The following is a 15,977-nucleotide window of genomic DNA, read 5'->3' as shown; positions in this document are numbered from 1 at the left end:
CGTGTGGCTTTGCACTCTTCTTGCGAAAGCTACCAATAATGTCCTTTTGAGGTAAGGAAGCCAAATTAGAGCACGGTGCTGTTTTGAATCAAGCAAAGGATCCTTTCCCATAAAGGATAAAAGTAAATCTGATTCCGCCTACGTCACTAACTCACCCCTTTCCAAATACATCACGCGCAACTTTATCCAGGTAGCTTTCTTCCTCACATCTGTGTTCCTCTTTCCCATCTACCTTTTCTCAGGCATCATGACCTTCCCTGTTTCCACCCCAAGGAAAAGAACTGGGAGAATTTTGCACCAAAAGCTTTTTAAAACAAAAACAAAAACAGAACTATCGTTTGTCCACAGGCCTTCCAGTATTCTGCACCATTTCTAGCCAACGTGGAGAATAGGCTGTTAACGCAGGAATCTGCTGTAAGGCAAAGCGAGGAAAGAGGACAAGCTGTTATCAAACAGGCAGAAATGAAAGCAAAGCAAATAGCTGTCCAAGGGTGTTCAAAGGAGTCACCCGTTCCTGCTGATCCCTCCCCGCAAAAATGATGAGGAGAGGAAGACGTGAAGAAAACGGCATTTATTTTTATTTTTTTTGTTGCTATAAGAACCAGTTAGAGGCTGACTTTAAAAAAACCTGACTTTTGCTCTCCAAACCATGTACAAAAAAATGGATTTGTCAAAGGCGGGTGGGGGGGGGAGAGAGGAGGGAGACTCTGAGGATGGCCGCATTAACAAGAAATCATGACTGCTCCTTGTTCCCAAATGGGGGGGGGGAGAAGAGGAGGGTTTTATGGGAGCTGAGGAAGAAGAAGAGGAGAAACAACACAGACAGCAAAGGGAGAGAAGGGAAACAGCTAAACAGTGGGATAGGAGGATGTTTTGAAAAGGGATGTCTGTTCCTCCAATTCCAGGCCTAGCGTGTCCCCCTCCCAAAACAAGGAGGGCGCAAACAAGGGCGCCCCTAAAAAGAAGGACGTTTGTGCATTAAGATCAGCAAGGAGGAAGGGAGGGTGGGCCGGGAGTAAAAATGTAAAATGTGGAAATTAAAAATATATTTATATATAAAAAAGAGAGTGTGGGATACCCAGGATCCGCCACGGGGAGGGGGTGTCCCCTCCCCTGCCCGTTGACAGCAAATGCTTGGCAACAGGAGCCTCGGAAGCGTCTTCCGCCAGACAGGCCTCCGACGTGGGACAAGCGGCGTTCAGTGCTGGGCGAGGTGGCTACCGGCATCCTAGAGGGGCTGGAAGAGGAGCCCCGCACTCAGTCTTCCAGGATGATGGTTTCGCTGGTGCTGGCAGGATGGACTGGGGGGACGGGCACCAGGGGAGCCCCCAGGGGCCTGAGGGGCAGCACTGATTTCACCTTGACCGGCAGGTTGGGCCGACGGGCAGCACGGCGCATTTCCAAGTGGCTCAGCGCCTTGCGCAGGGCCCTGGTGAAGGAAGAGGAGGAGCACGGTTTTAGCATGCTAGGGGCCAGCCTAGCAGGGCAGCGTCAGCTGGATCCTACAGCAGAGCAAACCACTTGCTCGAGGGTTCCTCTGCAGCCTCCCCCTCCCCAAAATCCCTGTGGTCCTCTATTCCCCAGACATCCAACATCCTTCGGAAGCATCTTACAATTCCCAACCAGCAAATCTCTAGGCCTTAGGGAGCAAAAGGAGACTTTGCCTTTGACTTCATTTTTTTAAGGGGGGAGTGTCTTTCATTTCCCTCCCCTCCCAGCGTTCTAGCCAGAAATATCCAGAATTTGGTAAAAACTCAGAATATGCAGTAAAAACATGAAATGACACAAAATCGACTCCTTTATTTGGGGAATCCTGATCAGCCTGGCTTGGAGAAAACAGCAAAGGAGAACCCGTTTTTCCATAGCCCACCCTGACTAACCTCCCCAGGGGAATTGTCAAAAAAGACCTGGACTGTTGGGATAACAGATCACCCCTGCCCCAAAACTCAGAACCTTAAAGGGATTCCAGAATTCTAGAATGCATTGAACTGGAATTCTGTTTCTGCCCTTCCGATTCAGGGAATTGGCACAAACTCTGTATCGAAGGGCAGAGGACTGAACAGAAGAGGCTGTATCACCCTCCCAGGGCCAGAGAAGGGGTAGGTGAAATGGCCCACCCCACCCACCATCACCTTCCTGCTCACCTGTCAGCCTTGCGAGGAAGTACACCCAAAGATACTAGCTCTATTTTTATTGTAGGGTGACATTAACAGACTCCTGCAAGTCTGAAAGTACATCCCCCCCCCGGGCCTTTACAGCCTGAGAAATTAGGGAAGGTCCCTTCTGAGACGTTTATCACATCCCCATTTCTTCTGCAGGCTCAGCTGCTGCTTATCTAACTGTTGCCTAGTCTACAGCTCTTCCTCCTGTCTCCCGAGGTCATTCCCACAGACCATTCCATCACCCCACGGCCCTGTTAACAAATCCCTGCCTTGGTACCTGGTGTCCTTGGTCGCCACAAAAACGACAGGATTGGGGGCGTCGGCCGGGTTCAGCTTCTGACGTTTCATGGCAGGCTGAGTGCTTGACCTCATTCCGGAAGTCAGGGGCCGCCCGTTGGCCGAGAAGGGGAGCCCGCCCCCTGCCACCTGCGCCCGGTCGCACACAGAGCTATCAGCGAGAGGAAACCCCCCCCAAAGCAGTGTCTACCTCTTGCGGGCTCCCGCCCAGCCACCCTCCCACCCCTTCCATTCCAGATCAGCCTTCTGCCTGCGAGACAGGGGGACAGCCCTCTGAACGAGCTAGGAGGAAGAGAGCGATACCACTGCCCAATTCTGCAGGGAGAAAACTGAGACAAAGCAGGGCTGGCTTCCCTCGTAGATGGAGGAGGGAAGTTCTGGAAAATGGAACAGCAATATATGACACAGTAGCCCCCAAACTACACCAACTCCTACAAGGACATAGAGGATTTTTTGCCATTTCCGCCCTTTCTGGCTTTCCAAATCTCTGGACCGTTTCCCTTACAGAAGGTCACCCCCTCTACTCCCACACCTCCAGGCCTGGCCCGGCCCACCTGTCACCCACGGCCCAGAGCCACTCACGTTCTCGAAAGTCCGTTTGCCCACGATGCCAGCCAAACCTCTGTTCTGGGTCAGCTGATTCCTGTTGATGGGCGTCTTGGTGCCTCGAGGGGTTCGGGGTTTCAGTGGGGCCTGTGCGGCTGTGAAAAGCAGAAGGACGGTGCTGAGGGTGCTGGAAAGGGCAAGAGCTGGCTGACTCTGACTTCTGACCTCGGTTCAGAGAGAGGTTCTCCTGTGATCTTTGGCATGTTGGAGAGGGAAACGCAGTGGCTAAGCTGACCTTAGCCCCAGATATAGTTGCTTGGTGGTTTGGAAATGGGTGGACCAGCCACCTGTGATCTTTATTTTTATGGCACCTACCATCATTTGGGGAAATCGCAGGTCAGTTCACCACGTCAACCTATCCGTGGCTTCTTGAATCAATCTTTGCTTTCTCCCCAGCCGAGGCGACCGACTAAGTCCAGCCATGAAACGCAGGGGGGGAATTCTACAGTTCGTTCCTCTCCCGTGATCGGCAATTACCGGTTTCATGGCAAGCCAGGGCTGACAACAAAGCGGATTCTGCGGCAAGCCAAATAAACCTAGATGTTTGCCCAAAACGACACCGATAAATTTCTAGACCTCATGGCTGCAAAAGGAGAACTTCCTTCCTTCCTTCCTTCCTTCCTTCCTTCCTTCCTTTCCTTCCTTTCCTTCTTTCCTTTCCTTCCTCCCTCCCTCCCTTCCTTCCTTCTACATATTACACCTGGCCCCTTCTCCTTCCCCTTTCCATGGTCTTCTTCCTTTCGAGGGGGCAAGAGGGGGAGGACCAGGAAGTGAGGAAGAGAGGCCATTCACATATTAAGAGAGAAACAGAGACCCAGCTAGCACAGAGACCCCTTACCCAGCTCTTTGACAATGGTAGCCAGAGGAAGACGGACCAAAGGATGGATCTTCAGGGGCGTCTTGGCTGCCTTGGGAAGCCGTATCGAGCCTGGATGGGAAGGAAATCATGCCTTGGTTGAGATCTACCAGCGTCTTCCTGCCCTTCCTCCCCACTTTCTCTCCCCCACGTACACTCTGCCTTGATGGCGTTGGCGTTGATGGGTGCATAGGGGCGCCGGGCAGCCCGCCGTGGCTGCAAGATATCCCGGCACATTCGCCGTGCAATGCGGGTCAGCTTGGTGGTCTGCAGCAGGAAGGTCTGCCGGTTTTTCGCCAGCAGTTTGGCCCGGTTTGCGCTGGTCGTGTACGGCGAGAGGCTCTGGGCTTCTGGCCGAGACGTGTGGCCTCGAGAGTGGGGCTCCTGCGAACAAGGGAAGGACGTCCCATGAGATTGGGGCTAGCTCAGAGGAAGAGGAAAGAGAAGTCGGTGGCACAGCCCACAAGCCCGTTAAAAGATGCCCAAGCTAGAAAACCTGTTCCCGTGGGTGGATGAAGGCACCACAACCCCCTCCGGGCAGACGCTTCTTCACTATAAAGCAGACTAATCATTCCTGATTAAAAACCAACGTCCAGCAGAACGTGTGTCCAAAGCTGACGTCCAATCTCTAACGGAAAGCCGCAAAGGGGAGGTCTCTTACTGTAACGCTGCGGGCGGCTCCCTCGAGCTGCGTTGGCGTCTTCAGGCCACCATATTTCTTCCAGTAGATCCAACAGGAGGCACAGAGGCGGCATTGCATGTTGGGGGGGCCCCAGGCGTACCACTGGGCTGACTGGGTGGCTGTGGGGCAAGAGAGGCGCCAGGTGGGAGTGCCGTTCATAACCCGCCTGCCAAAGGGGCTCATCCCCCTCCAGAGGCCTCCCCAACCGCGTGGGGTGAAGGAGAGATAATTTGGCCCCCTGAGTCAAGCAGGAGGAAGAGGCGCCTCTGATTTCTGGGTGGAAACTTACTGTGGCAACTCTCGCAGGTGAGGCCTTTCTGAAAGCCGGCTCCGTTCATTCCGGGTTTGGAGCCAACGGAGATGATTTGGTTCGGATTCGGTTTCGTACTGTGGAAGGGGAAGGGAGGACAGCACCACTGAAAGGCTCGGAGGGGGTGACGTCTCACCCGTGAGGGCTGCATTTCACAGGTCAAAAGCAACCAGCCTGACCCGAGATCTGGCCATTCTCAAGACAAGGGACTGGGGGAATCCGCCCCACAGAGAATTGCTTCTACCCCTTCGCGTGGGAGGTAGGGCAGAAGAATTTAAACGCCAAGTCTGGAATAAATAGCGCTTGCGTTTGAGACGCAGGCCACCGCTCAATTTTTTTCATAACGGGTTCTTAATTTTTCTACCACAAATCCGAAGCTCATTCCGGGGTCTTCGGGCGCCCGCTTCTCCACCCCAATCCCAGTTTGCCGGGGAGAAATCTGACCCCCTCAAACCCGAGATGGGATACTCACTAGGTTGGGATGTACACCTGTTTCAATTTGCTATCAGCTTCGGCCGCTTTTAACCTTTTCTGTGCAGAAGAAGAAATTGTAGATGGTCAGAAGGAGCATCTTAAAATGGGTCCCCAGGAAATGTGTAACCCTCAAGTAAGGAATCGCCCTCTTCCCGAGACAGCTGCAAAAAGACCCTCACTCACCTGCTGGATGTATCGGTCTGTGGTTTTCCACATGTAGTAGAACTGCACAATGCTGGCCAGGGACTTCCAAGGCAGCTGCAAGAGAGAGGGGCTTTAAGAGTGAAGGGGGCATCAGTGCTGATCGGGGATGAGGGGCTGGGGTTCAGTCCTGCAAATCCTGGTTCAGTCGTGCTCAACAGCTTTCCGGTTTAAATCCCAGCTCCAAGTCAAAAAGTCTAGACGTTGTATGGAGAAATTTTCTCCATGGAGAAGCCTCAAAGTCACAAATTACAGCTTACAAATTCAGTCGGCTTGTCAGCAATGGAACACCCCTGCTCTTCCGAGAGAGTCGGGGGGAAATTCTCCCTTTTTACCAGGAATATTGTGCCACAATCCTACTCACAAAATCCTGCCGAATGTCGTTGAAGTCCTTGCCGTATTTTTCCAGGGCCTCCTCAAACAGCATGGCTTCGGAAGCCGACCACTCCTCCATCTCATCCCGGCACAGCACGGGCCCGCCCTGGGGCACCAAAGTCGACATCGCCTTGGCCAGGTCGTAGCCGTTACGTTGCAAGGTATCCATTGCGTGAAACTGGCAGAGAGAGAGGTGATCTCTTAGAAAAGCGAAGCCGTGGGCTGCTGGTCTGTTTGCAGAGAAATCACAGAGCGAGGTCCGCAGCGCAAGGATCCCACGTTTTTAATTACTTTTTATTAAAGATTTAAATAATTGTAAAAGATAACAGAAACCAAAATCAAAGAGGGAAGGGAAGGGAAGGGAAGGGAAGGGAAGGGAAGGGAAGGGAAGGGAAGGGAAGGGAAGGGAAGGGAAGGGAAGGGAAGGGAAGGGAAGGGAAGGGAAGGGATAAAGAAGTGACTTCCAACACAAGGATCCCACATCTTGAGATTCCCAGGTTCTGTTCAGGCCTCTTGTCAAACTGTGGTTCCGGAAGCTTCACAGGGTCTCATGAGATGTTTAAACTGAAAAATCAGTATCCGGAGCTGGCTAGTAAACAATTCAGCTCCGGCTTACCACCAAGTCTGAAATGACCAATCTGAGTTGCAGCTCCCGTTTGGCCTTTGCAAGCTCTGTTGTTCAAGAGGCAGCAAACAAATTGTTCGAAACAAGAGTTTGCCAGTTCGCAAACTCTAATTTGGGCTGTAAACTACGGTTCGCACGGAGTGAGGTTCCACGCACACGCCAAGTTTTTGCATGAGTTACAGACAAACAAGTTTCTAGTCCTTAAGGTCACAACCATCGTTTACAGCCCCGAGCAGGGTCACGAGTGGCTGGTTTCACCAACTCTGCTGCGTTCATGTAATATACTGAACCCAAACAAATAAACCACCTTTGAGCTTAATGTGATGGTTCAAGTCACACAGACACACACACACACGCGCCAAGACTACAGCTGGGCTCCTTCAACAAGCGAAATAGCTAATCAACCTCTTTCAGCCCAAGGTAGTGTGCTGTGTGACTCTCTGGCCAACAAAAACGGTCAGAGCTACGCAGATCCTAGTCTCCTAGTCTTCTGCAACAGATTGTTTTGATTCCAGCACAGAGGAACACCAGCTTTGCCTGCCCTGACCCACCCCAGCAGCCTGTCCTCCCTGCCTCACCAGTGTGATGTCTCGAGAAGCAGCCGCTGCGCTCATGTGAAGGCTGGGCTGACGGATGGAACTGCTGCAGTCAAGGGCTCGTGCGAAAGTGCCAACGGCCCTGAGGCCAGAGAGAAGAGACGAGATGGTTAATCATCCCTAGGCCCTACTAGCAACCTGGCCCGGAGCAGCCCAACCCGCCCGCAGCAGGATCTCACCGAGCCACCACCAGGAATTGGTCGATCTGCCGGTCGGTGAGGGGGTTATCAGGATCCCACACTTTCATCTCCATCTTCTGCTGGTTCCGGTTGTCCGATTCCCCTGAGGAGGAAGAAGAGGGGTGTCAGCACCCATGGCTGGCCTTTCTCCAGCTCGACTCCTCTTCTCCCCAGATTGAAACCCAGAGCCGTCCTCGCTCACCTTCTGCAAGTCGCTCGGGGATCTCCGCTTGGTACTTGCAGCCCACCCGGATCTCCCCCTGATCAGCTAAGAGAGTCTTCTGAACCGGGTCAAAAACCAGCGAGTAGAAAAAACAATCCTGGGAAGAGAAATGCGGAGCATTCAACGTCACTTTCGGGAATTCCGCCCTGAGAGGGTCCCTTGCCTGCTCTTCTGCCCACTGGAGTCAAGAGCCACTGGGGTGGAAACCCAAGTCTTTAGGGTTGTCTGAGGAACTTCAAAATTTTTCATCCTCCCTGTCTGTTAGCCCTGCAAAGGAGTCCTGGTCAGAAGCACCACCAGGAGTACTAGCTCTGTCTTTATTGTCAAGTTCCATGAAGGGAATCCTGAAAGACTGAAAGTATTTCTCCCTTCCTTTCTTTTTACTCTTTGGAAAACTAGGGAAGGTCCCTTCTGAGATGCTTCCCACGCCGCTTTTCCTTCTCTGGGCTGAGCCACCTTTTACACACCGGATGTCCCTTCTGTGGCTCTCCCTCCTGTCTCCCAAGCTCATTCCCACAGACCATTATGCTGTCTCACCTCTTTATCCAGGTACTGACTGAGGATGTCTGTTTCATTGAGCAGGGTAACGCTGCATTTCCCCCTGCAACCAAAGAGAACAGTGATCATCTTCTTGCCCTCCCCACTTTTATTGCAACGTTATAAATCTTAATACAGTGTACGATTGCAATGTAGATTGCAGTGCGGTGATGTTTATATAATGGGATTAAAAACGATTAACATTCTATTATTTAGAAAGCTTACAGTCTTGAAAATAAAAGAGAGAAAAGTAACAATCCTATCCATATTAATTGCAATTTAGGATGATTTGGCTTTTCACCCAAAGTTGAGCACACTGTAGGAAAAAAGCTGCTGCAGTTCACATCAAAATATGAGTTATATGATCATAGTTTCAGTCCTGAATGAATTATTTAGTATTAAGATCTGGGGGGTCATATTCTTGAAAAGTCCACGCTCAGCTGCTCTGCTCCCAAGTCTAGGAGGGAAGGCTCAGGGTCCAGCCCTTGTGTCAGATCAGGGAGACGTGAGCCCAAAAGCTCTCCTTCTCAGTAGCACTTGGGAACACCCTACTTTGCGCTCTCCCTGCTGGCGAGCTGCAAGGCAGTGAAAGCTGTATTTCCTGGATGATTTTTACAGGCTTTGTTGATTTATTAGGGATGGGCTGCTGTGTTGATGTAATGGTATGTGGGAAAGACTTTGGGAGACGGGGCGGAGAGATGCTGCCAAGGGAACAGTCAGATAAGAAGGGCATAGCCCGTAGCTGGATAGTGGGTGGGGCAAGAGGCTCAAAAGGGACCCTCCCTAACCTCTCAGGCTGTAAAGGAGACAGCAAGAGACTTGTACTTTCAGACTTGCAAGATTCTGTTAATGTAGCTTTGCCATAAAATAGAATTAGCTCATCTCGTCATGCTTCCTGTCTGGTTTACCTGGGAAGGCTGACAATGATTTTGCAAGTCTGAAAGTATAATTCTCTCTCCCCCATCTCCTTTACAGCTCAAGAAACTAGGGAGGGTCCCTTCTGAGCCTCTTGCCCCACCCACTATCCAGCTGCAGGCCATGTTCTCTTATCTGACCATTCCCTAGGCAGGGTCTCTTTGCCCCATCTCCCAAGGCCTTTCCCACATACCATTACAGCTATTCTTATGTTCTCCCTGAATTTTGACTTGAAACTACCGACTTCTGTACTTCTGGAAAATCTTGCTACTGCAAATCACTCAGAGTCGTACAAGCTGGGCTGGACGTAAGCGTTGTAAGAGAAATGACAAAATAAAACTGGGCTGCTAGCCAGGCCTGCCCAGCCCTGCAGCCCCTCTCCCCTTCCCTGAAGCCTCAGAGACAACACAGCCACCCTGATCTTTCCTGAACCCTCTCCTCACCGTATGTGGGTAGCGGGCAGAGACTCAAACTGGCGCGACAAGAAGAGCTCGCGATGTTTCAGCTGATGCCGCTGTTGCTCCGAAACGGAAGGCTGCTTCGATTCTTCTTCAAATTCACCTGGGTTTTTTTTTAAGGGGGGGGAGACGAGACCACAGATGGGGAGAGGAAGGGAGAAACACATAAGCACTTCCAGGAATACTATCTTTTTCAGAGAAGGCACAAGTTGGCTTTTAATCAGCTAGGGATCAACACGTCCAATGAGAGATTACATAAAGATGTGTTTTGAGTCAAGCTTAAATTGGGTCTCCGATCCACCTAAGCTGGTGTTTTTCTAGGTGGAGGAAATGGAGGAGAATATTTTTTTTTCTCCCTACCATCTGACAACTAGGAAGTTTATACAGTATTTGGGATCCCCAGGGAGATATTCACCAAAGAATCACTGGTTGACTCTGGGCCAGTCTCCCAACCCATCACTCGAAACTGAAAGGAAAGTGGCGCTACCATTGCAAGAGGTAAAACTGCTGAGGCCGGATATCGCTTTACGCTCGAAACGCCGAAGACCTCCCACACCACACGGCTGCCTAATCCGCTTTAAACAAAGGCCACTTAAGCTGCTACTACATGCTGTCAGAGCAACTCTCAGAGTTTAGTGAGGTGGGGGGGAAGACACTCCCTTTTTGCCTGTCTTAAAATCTACAGCTGCTCCCGAGATGCCTGTGCTCTTTGGGGCTTTCATCACATCTCTCCTTCCGCTTTCTGTTCGCTCAGCTCAGGAGCCTCTGTGGCCAAAATGCCACCGGGGGCCAGGTTCAAGCCGAAGTCCCTCCTGTCCTTTCTGCCCTCCAGCAAATTTTACACTCTTTTTCTCCTTCACTCTCCAGACACACACATGCTTCTGTGTCCTTCTACAGCGCCCCCCAAGCATTGTTCTTCTTCTGGCCCGCCCCAGCCTCTGCTCCTAGAACTTGGCAGTGTCCCAGAAAGGTGGGGAGGACAGGAAGTAGAGGGGTGTTCACTCCACTCCCACCCACCCCCCACTTCGGGGCTCAGGAAACCCTCTGCAGGGATAAGGGGCGGGCATAGATTGGCAGGCCTGTCGTGAAGCCAGTACCCTCCTCCTCTTTGCCCAATCAGGCCCAACCAAGTCAAGGTCACAGCCCCTGCCGGAGAGGCTGGGAACCCCCACAGAAGTCCCGCACATTCCTCCTCCTCCCATGCGCACAGCTGCAAGCCCACTTCTGTTAACCCTTCAGGTGCTGGGGGCTGGGCCAGGACTGGCAGCACAAGCTGGAAGTTGCCCCTTCCCGGCGTCAGCACCAGTCTTTCTAGACCAAGCCTTTCTCCCGTGCTCTCCACCCCCACAGCCCCCGAGGCGCTCCACTCAACTTCGCACCAAGCTGGTACATGCCCCAAAAAAAGCCAGCTTCTTCTCTGCCCTTCACTATTCCACCTGCAAGCACACACACGTGTGTGTTCTGTACAGATCAAAACCCACAAGAAAACGGGCTTCCGCATTCACATCCGCAATTCGGACTTTAAGGGCCCGGCTGTGCCAAGCAGAGGGTGGGGCAGCCTTTCACGCAGTCCCTCTTTTTTCACTCTCCTGGCTGAGCTGCGTCCTTGTTGCTGTGGAGGGGGGAACCTCTCATCTTCAAATCTAGGGCCGCGCAGCCCCCACCCCAAAAGCCAGGCCGTTTTCTGCATCTCAAAGCCTCCCTTCTGACCCAAAGCCTTCCCAGGATGGCGAGGAGAAAGCTAGCCTGGTCTAGCAGGCCAGAAGCCACGGCTACTCACGAGCGTTGCTGTCAGCCAGGCTGTTGAGGCTGCTGGAGATGTCGCGGCGTCGAAAGAGGCAGACCACCTTGGCCTCCACGTTGCCGTTGGCCGTCTGGAGAGGGAAAAGCGGCCGCTCAGTCAAATGCTCCAGCCCTGAAAGCCTCAGGTTTCCCCACATCCTGCCCCATCCCTAATGTCCCCAGCTTTCCCTGGATGCGACGGATCACCAGCTCCAGGGAAGAGCCATTCCCACCCAATTTGCCCAGCCCCCCCCATACCTTGTTGAGCTCCTCGATTCGACGGACGAGGTAGGGATTACTAGAGGAATTCTCAAAGTAGACGTAATCTGCAAGGAGTAAGCAAAAGGAACTAAGTAAGAAGAGGGGGAAAAGATGATAATCCAGTCGCTTCCTCTGGAGAAGAGCAACGCTTTATGTATGGGAGCTCAGGCAACTGGACGTATTTTTAGCCCATGGGTTGATTTTTATTTTTGACTTAAACCTCCAGGGCTGCCATTTATACCCAGGTAAAAGAAGGGACTGAGTGGAAAGTGGACATACCCTTGGGTTAAGCGACAAAAACATATTTAATTGCTAACAGCCACAGAAACAACTTCCTGGTCTTTTAACATGAAAATTCACCCCTAGCCTTCCCCTAAATTTTGATTTTGCAGGGAAAAAAGGGGGGGGGAGTTGCTTTTCTTAAATAATAAATCCAAGTGTTTTGGCTTGACTGCAATTTACCAAAGCATTCCTAGTTCTGCTAATTCTACAGCCAAATGTTTGAGCAGTTATTACTAACAACTCTCTCATGCTGTGATAAACTTTAAGGTGTCTTCAGCGCTGCATTTAAAGAAAACCCAGCCAACCCTGGTTTATTCAACAAACCGTGGCTTAGTGTGATGCATAAGCCAGCATGCTATACTTCATACCCATAAGTAAAACAGAGAAAGTCTGATCTTCCTAAATTCCCTAGGTGAATCCATGGCAGAATTGAGATTCAAACAGGGGACTTCCCATGGAGAATATTTATTCCTATAATCCACACCAGTGTTTCTCAACCTCAGCCACTTTAAGATGTGCAGACTTCAATTCCCAGAATTCCCCATCCTGGCTGAGGAATTCTGGGAGTTGAAATCCACACATCTTAAAATTACCAAGGTTGAGAAACACTGATCTACACTAACTACTCTAGGATAGAGGTTCTACATTATGCTGTGGTTTGGTGAAGAAAACACCAATGACTGGTTCACAGGACATATTAAGCCACAGCTGACCATGTTACACTTTGCATCCGCCTGAGGATCCAGGTAGCGCATTCTTTTTTCAGGCTTCACATCCTCCTTTGAAGGTGATTGTTGAGAACTGACCATAAAGTCTCCTGGCATTTTAAGAAGGGAAGGAGATGAAATCTGAACCCCAGGGAAATCAGTCTAAAAAGCTCACGATTCTTTCTCCCAAAGCCTGAACAATTTGTCTATAAGGAGGAGGGGGAGGAGGAGGAGGAGGGGAGGAGGAGGAGGAGGAGGGGGAGGGGGAGGGGGAGGAGGAGGGGGAGGAGGAGGAGGAGGAGGAGAAAAAGGGCTTATATCCTGCAAGATACTTTTAATACCATCAAATAACATCTGCCTATCCCAGGTCTTTGGGAAGGACTCAATAGGTGGGTAAAAAGGCCAAATCCAGTCTAAACATCTGGCTGACTGTGCAACCATAACAATAAAAACAATAATGCTACTTTCTCATAAATGTATTTCCACTGGAAGAACCTTGTTCAAAAACCCCTTCTGGTTCTCCCAGTGATTCCACAAAGTCCTCTACTGCTCCCCAAGGACAAATTCATTCCCCCAACACACACATTCAGAATGTCCTCCCCATTCTGGAAAAGCCCACTTCTCTTTGAAACAATGTGGTGCGGCTATGAAATTTGGCACTGGGGCTGGAATCCCAACTAAGGCGCTAACTGTTCCCTTTCCTCGCAACAGCTGGACTGGCTGGGAATAATGGGAGTGGTAGTTCAACACTGCTGGAAGAGTCCAAGTTGGGGAAGGACAGTTTTAATGAGAGTGAACCTGGAATCATCTAGTGAAAGCAGAGTGGGACTGAACAGGGTCTCAACATTCTGGTTAATTTTTTGCTCTTCGTGCTCCTTAGCCGACGCAATCGACAGCATGCTAAATTTCCCAGAGTTTTAAGTTGAAATCTACAACTTCACCAAACTGAAGGGACCCTTTGAGGGCCGCGCCGAGTCCCGCTCCAAAACAGAGCGTGTGGAAACAGAACCGAAACACAATTCAGTTTGTACTCGAAGGATCTTAAATGCAATGAACACAATTGCATTCCAGCCACGTATTTAATCTTTTTTCCCCGTTCGGTCCCATTCAATATGGCAGTCTGATAACCTTCTGGACATCTCTGACGCCGAAGCCACATTTGAGCTAAAGCTAAGATGAGACAACAAACTGTTCTGTCCAAGAGCACTTCATAATCTTGCATTACCTTAGTAACATTTATCGCAACTGGATAAAACAGGAGGAAGCAACCTGGCTCCCTCCAGCTATTTTCAGTTTCGACACCTGCAATTCCTGACCACCAGGCCTGGGAATCTTAAAGATGAACCACCACAACTTGCTATACAAGGAAACAGTGTTTTTAGTCCATTCACGTCCGATCTATTCAAAGGAATCCAAGCGGTCACATCCTGATGAGACAACTGCCCCCGGCTTGACATGTCACCAAATGCTGGACTTTCCGATTCAGTCCATCTTGAAGAGCGAAGATGGAGCAATCAGAAGGGAAAGAAAAGCTTGCCAGATCAGAGAGGCCTGCAGAGAATTTGGCAATCCAGGGAGGACGCAAGCGGAGAGAGCGGATGATGAAGTCTTCAGGCTTGGAGATGTTCAGCGAGAGAGCCCACCTTCAGCTCTTCTGACTCAAAGTGGTTTTTCAGGTTCTCGGAGCAAGGCCATTTCTTAGTTCTGGTGCCCAATATTTTTAGCTGGGGAAGCCAAGGACTGGAGGTGGACTTTCTACAGGCAAGACGTGAGCCACCAGGCTGATCTCCACCCCTCCTACACAGCCTGATGGTGCACAGGAAGCGGTCCTCCTGAGACAGACGGGGGGCAAAAGCGTTCTGCGCCGACTGAAGAGGAAGAAGGTATAAACAGCTCCACCAGATCGTCCTTCGGCTTTCTGTTTCCAACAGCAGCCAGACAGAAAGCGGGTGGTTTGTCTGTGAGCGAGACACAAAGGCAACAGCCCTTTCCCTGCCTTTTGTTTCTCCGCCAGCTGGTCCTCAGAGATATACTGCTTCTGGACGTGGAAGTTCTATTGCTCTTCTGTGAATTCTTTAGCCTCCAGTTCCTGGTGTTGTATCCAGGTTACCACCCCCAGCCTGCTGAGTCTGAAGTATTAGCCACGTCACGCACGTATCTTGTGTTCGCATGCTCAGTTGCAGACCCCCTGCCTCTTTCTATTGATTTCTTAGTGCTCCCCGCTCTTGAGAGTCAAACCACATCCTCCATGTACCTCAACCAAATCCTGCTTCTTCTCCCATCCACCCACCTCCCATCCTCCCTCCGATTTTGCTGGACCCCGATTCCCCCACCACGTCATGAAAGACCAGGATAAGTTTGCTGCGACCTGCTCAGGTCATCCTTTAACCGAATGGGGGGAAAATCTAATTATATCCCCACCCATTTATTTTTAGCTTCTCTGCAAATCTTAGCAAGATGCTTTAGCTGCCCTCTTTCTCTCCTTCCCTCCCCAAACTACTTTCTTTTAAATCCTTTTCTTGCCCCCCTAAATTGCTCCATTTTCTCCATCAAGTTGTATTTCGTATCAACGTTATGCCTGCTATCGAGGAGAGGGCCAGGGGATGGAGAGCCCAGGCTGGGGATGATGGGGGTGCCAGCCTAGCACATCTGGAGAGAAGAAGGGAATGGGGAGCCCTGGCTGGGGACGATGGGGGTTCCAGCCCAGGGCATCAGGAGAGTGCCAGGGGAGGCCCAGCTGGGGATGATGGGAGTTGTAACCCAGCACATCTTGGGAACGCCAGGTTTGAAGGAAGTAGGTCTGGATGGGGACGATGGGATCTTTAATCCAAGAGGGCGGGGGAGGGCTTGGTCACGGATGATGGAAGAGACCGAGCAACACTCTCGGGGGGCATTCCCTGTGGGGAATGGGCAAGTGGGGGGGCATTCCCTGTTTATGGACAACGGGGTTTGCAACCCCACACTTCAGGAGCGCACAAAAAGGGGACAATGCCCCCCCAAAAGAACTGGGGGCTCCACATTTCGAACCAGCCCCTCCCCCACTTCCTGGTCGGCGCCTCCCTCCCCAGAGCCCCCCACCCGGACCACCCCCCGTCCTCTAACAACCAGAGGCAACCCAGCCCCCCCCCTTTTTTGTGCTTTAAATAAAGCCCTCCATGCCCTCCCCCCCCGCCCCGACAAATCATGAAATAATCGAAGAGCCGCCGCCTCCTTACCGCCCACCCGGTACATGTTGGCCGCCATGGCGCCCCGGGGGCGCCGCGCGTCCTCCTCCCGGCCGGCTCGGCCGCCTCAGCAACTCCGGGCCCGGCCGCTCTTCATGGCCTGCCGCCGCCGCCGCCGCCGCCGCTCCGTCTCTCCCCCTTACGCACCCTGGGCCGGCCCTGCCGCGCGCCCTTCGGCAATCTCCGGAAGGGCTCGGGCATTTCCGGCCGGGCCTCGTTGGAAGC

At 51.6% G+C, this 15,977-nt stretch overlaps 1 protein-coding gene across 2 annotated transcripts; it reads right to left on the bottom strand.

Moving 5' to 3' along the window:
- Positions 1-998: 998 nt before the first annotated feature.
- On the bottom strand, positions 999-15,925 carry MTA2 (metastasis associated 1 family member 2). Of its 2 annotated transcripts, none has more exons than XM_088137339.1 (18): positions 15,744-15,925; positions 11,537-11,604; positions 11,277-11,370; positions 9,482-9,599; positions 8,124-8,187; positions 7,566-7,683; positions 7,364-7,466; positions 7,167-7,266; positions 5,953-6,141; positions 5,571-5,645; positions 5,386-5,444; positions 4,893-4,990; positions 4,583-4,722; positions 4,077-4,305; positions 3,904-3,993; positions 3,042-3,160; positions 2,440-2,610; positions 999-1,429 (listed from the first exon to the last, which is right to left on the bottom strand). In XM_088137339.1, the coding sequence occupies exons 1-18, from the start codon at positions 15,769-15,771 to the stop codon at positions 1,229-1,231; spliced, it is 2,064 nt and encodes a 687-aa protein (XP_087993465.1). In that variant the 5' UTR covers positions 15,772-15,925; the 3' UTR covers positions 999-1,228. The 2 variants fall into 2 exon arrangements, with proteins under 2 accessions (XP_087993465.1, XP_087993466.1); XM_088137340.1 differs by having other exon boundaries at positions 2,440-2,588; positions 15,744-15,923.
- Positions 15,926-15,977: the final 52 nt, after the last annotated feature.

The sequence above is a fragment of the Python bivittatus genome, unplaced genomic scaffold (assembly GCF_059951505.1).
Source record: "Python bivittatus isolate LINGU-HERP-01145 unplaced genomic scaffold, Pbiv_v1 ctg000180_np1212, whole genome shotgun sequence".
NCBI lineage: Eukaryota > Metazoa > Chordata > Lepidosauria > Squamata > Pythonidae > Python > Python bivittatus.
This window is presented reverse-complemented; position numbering and strand designations above follow the sequence as displayed.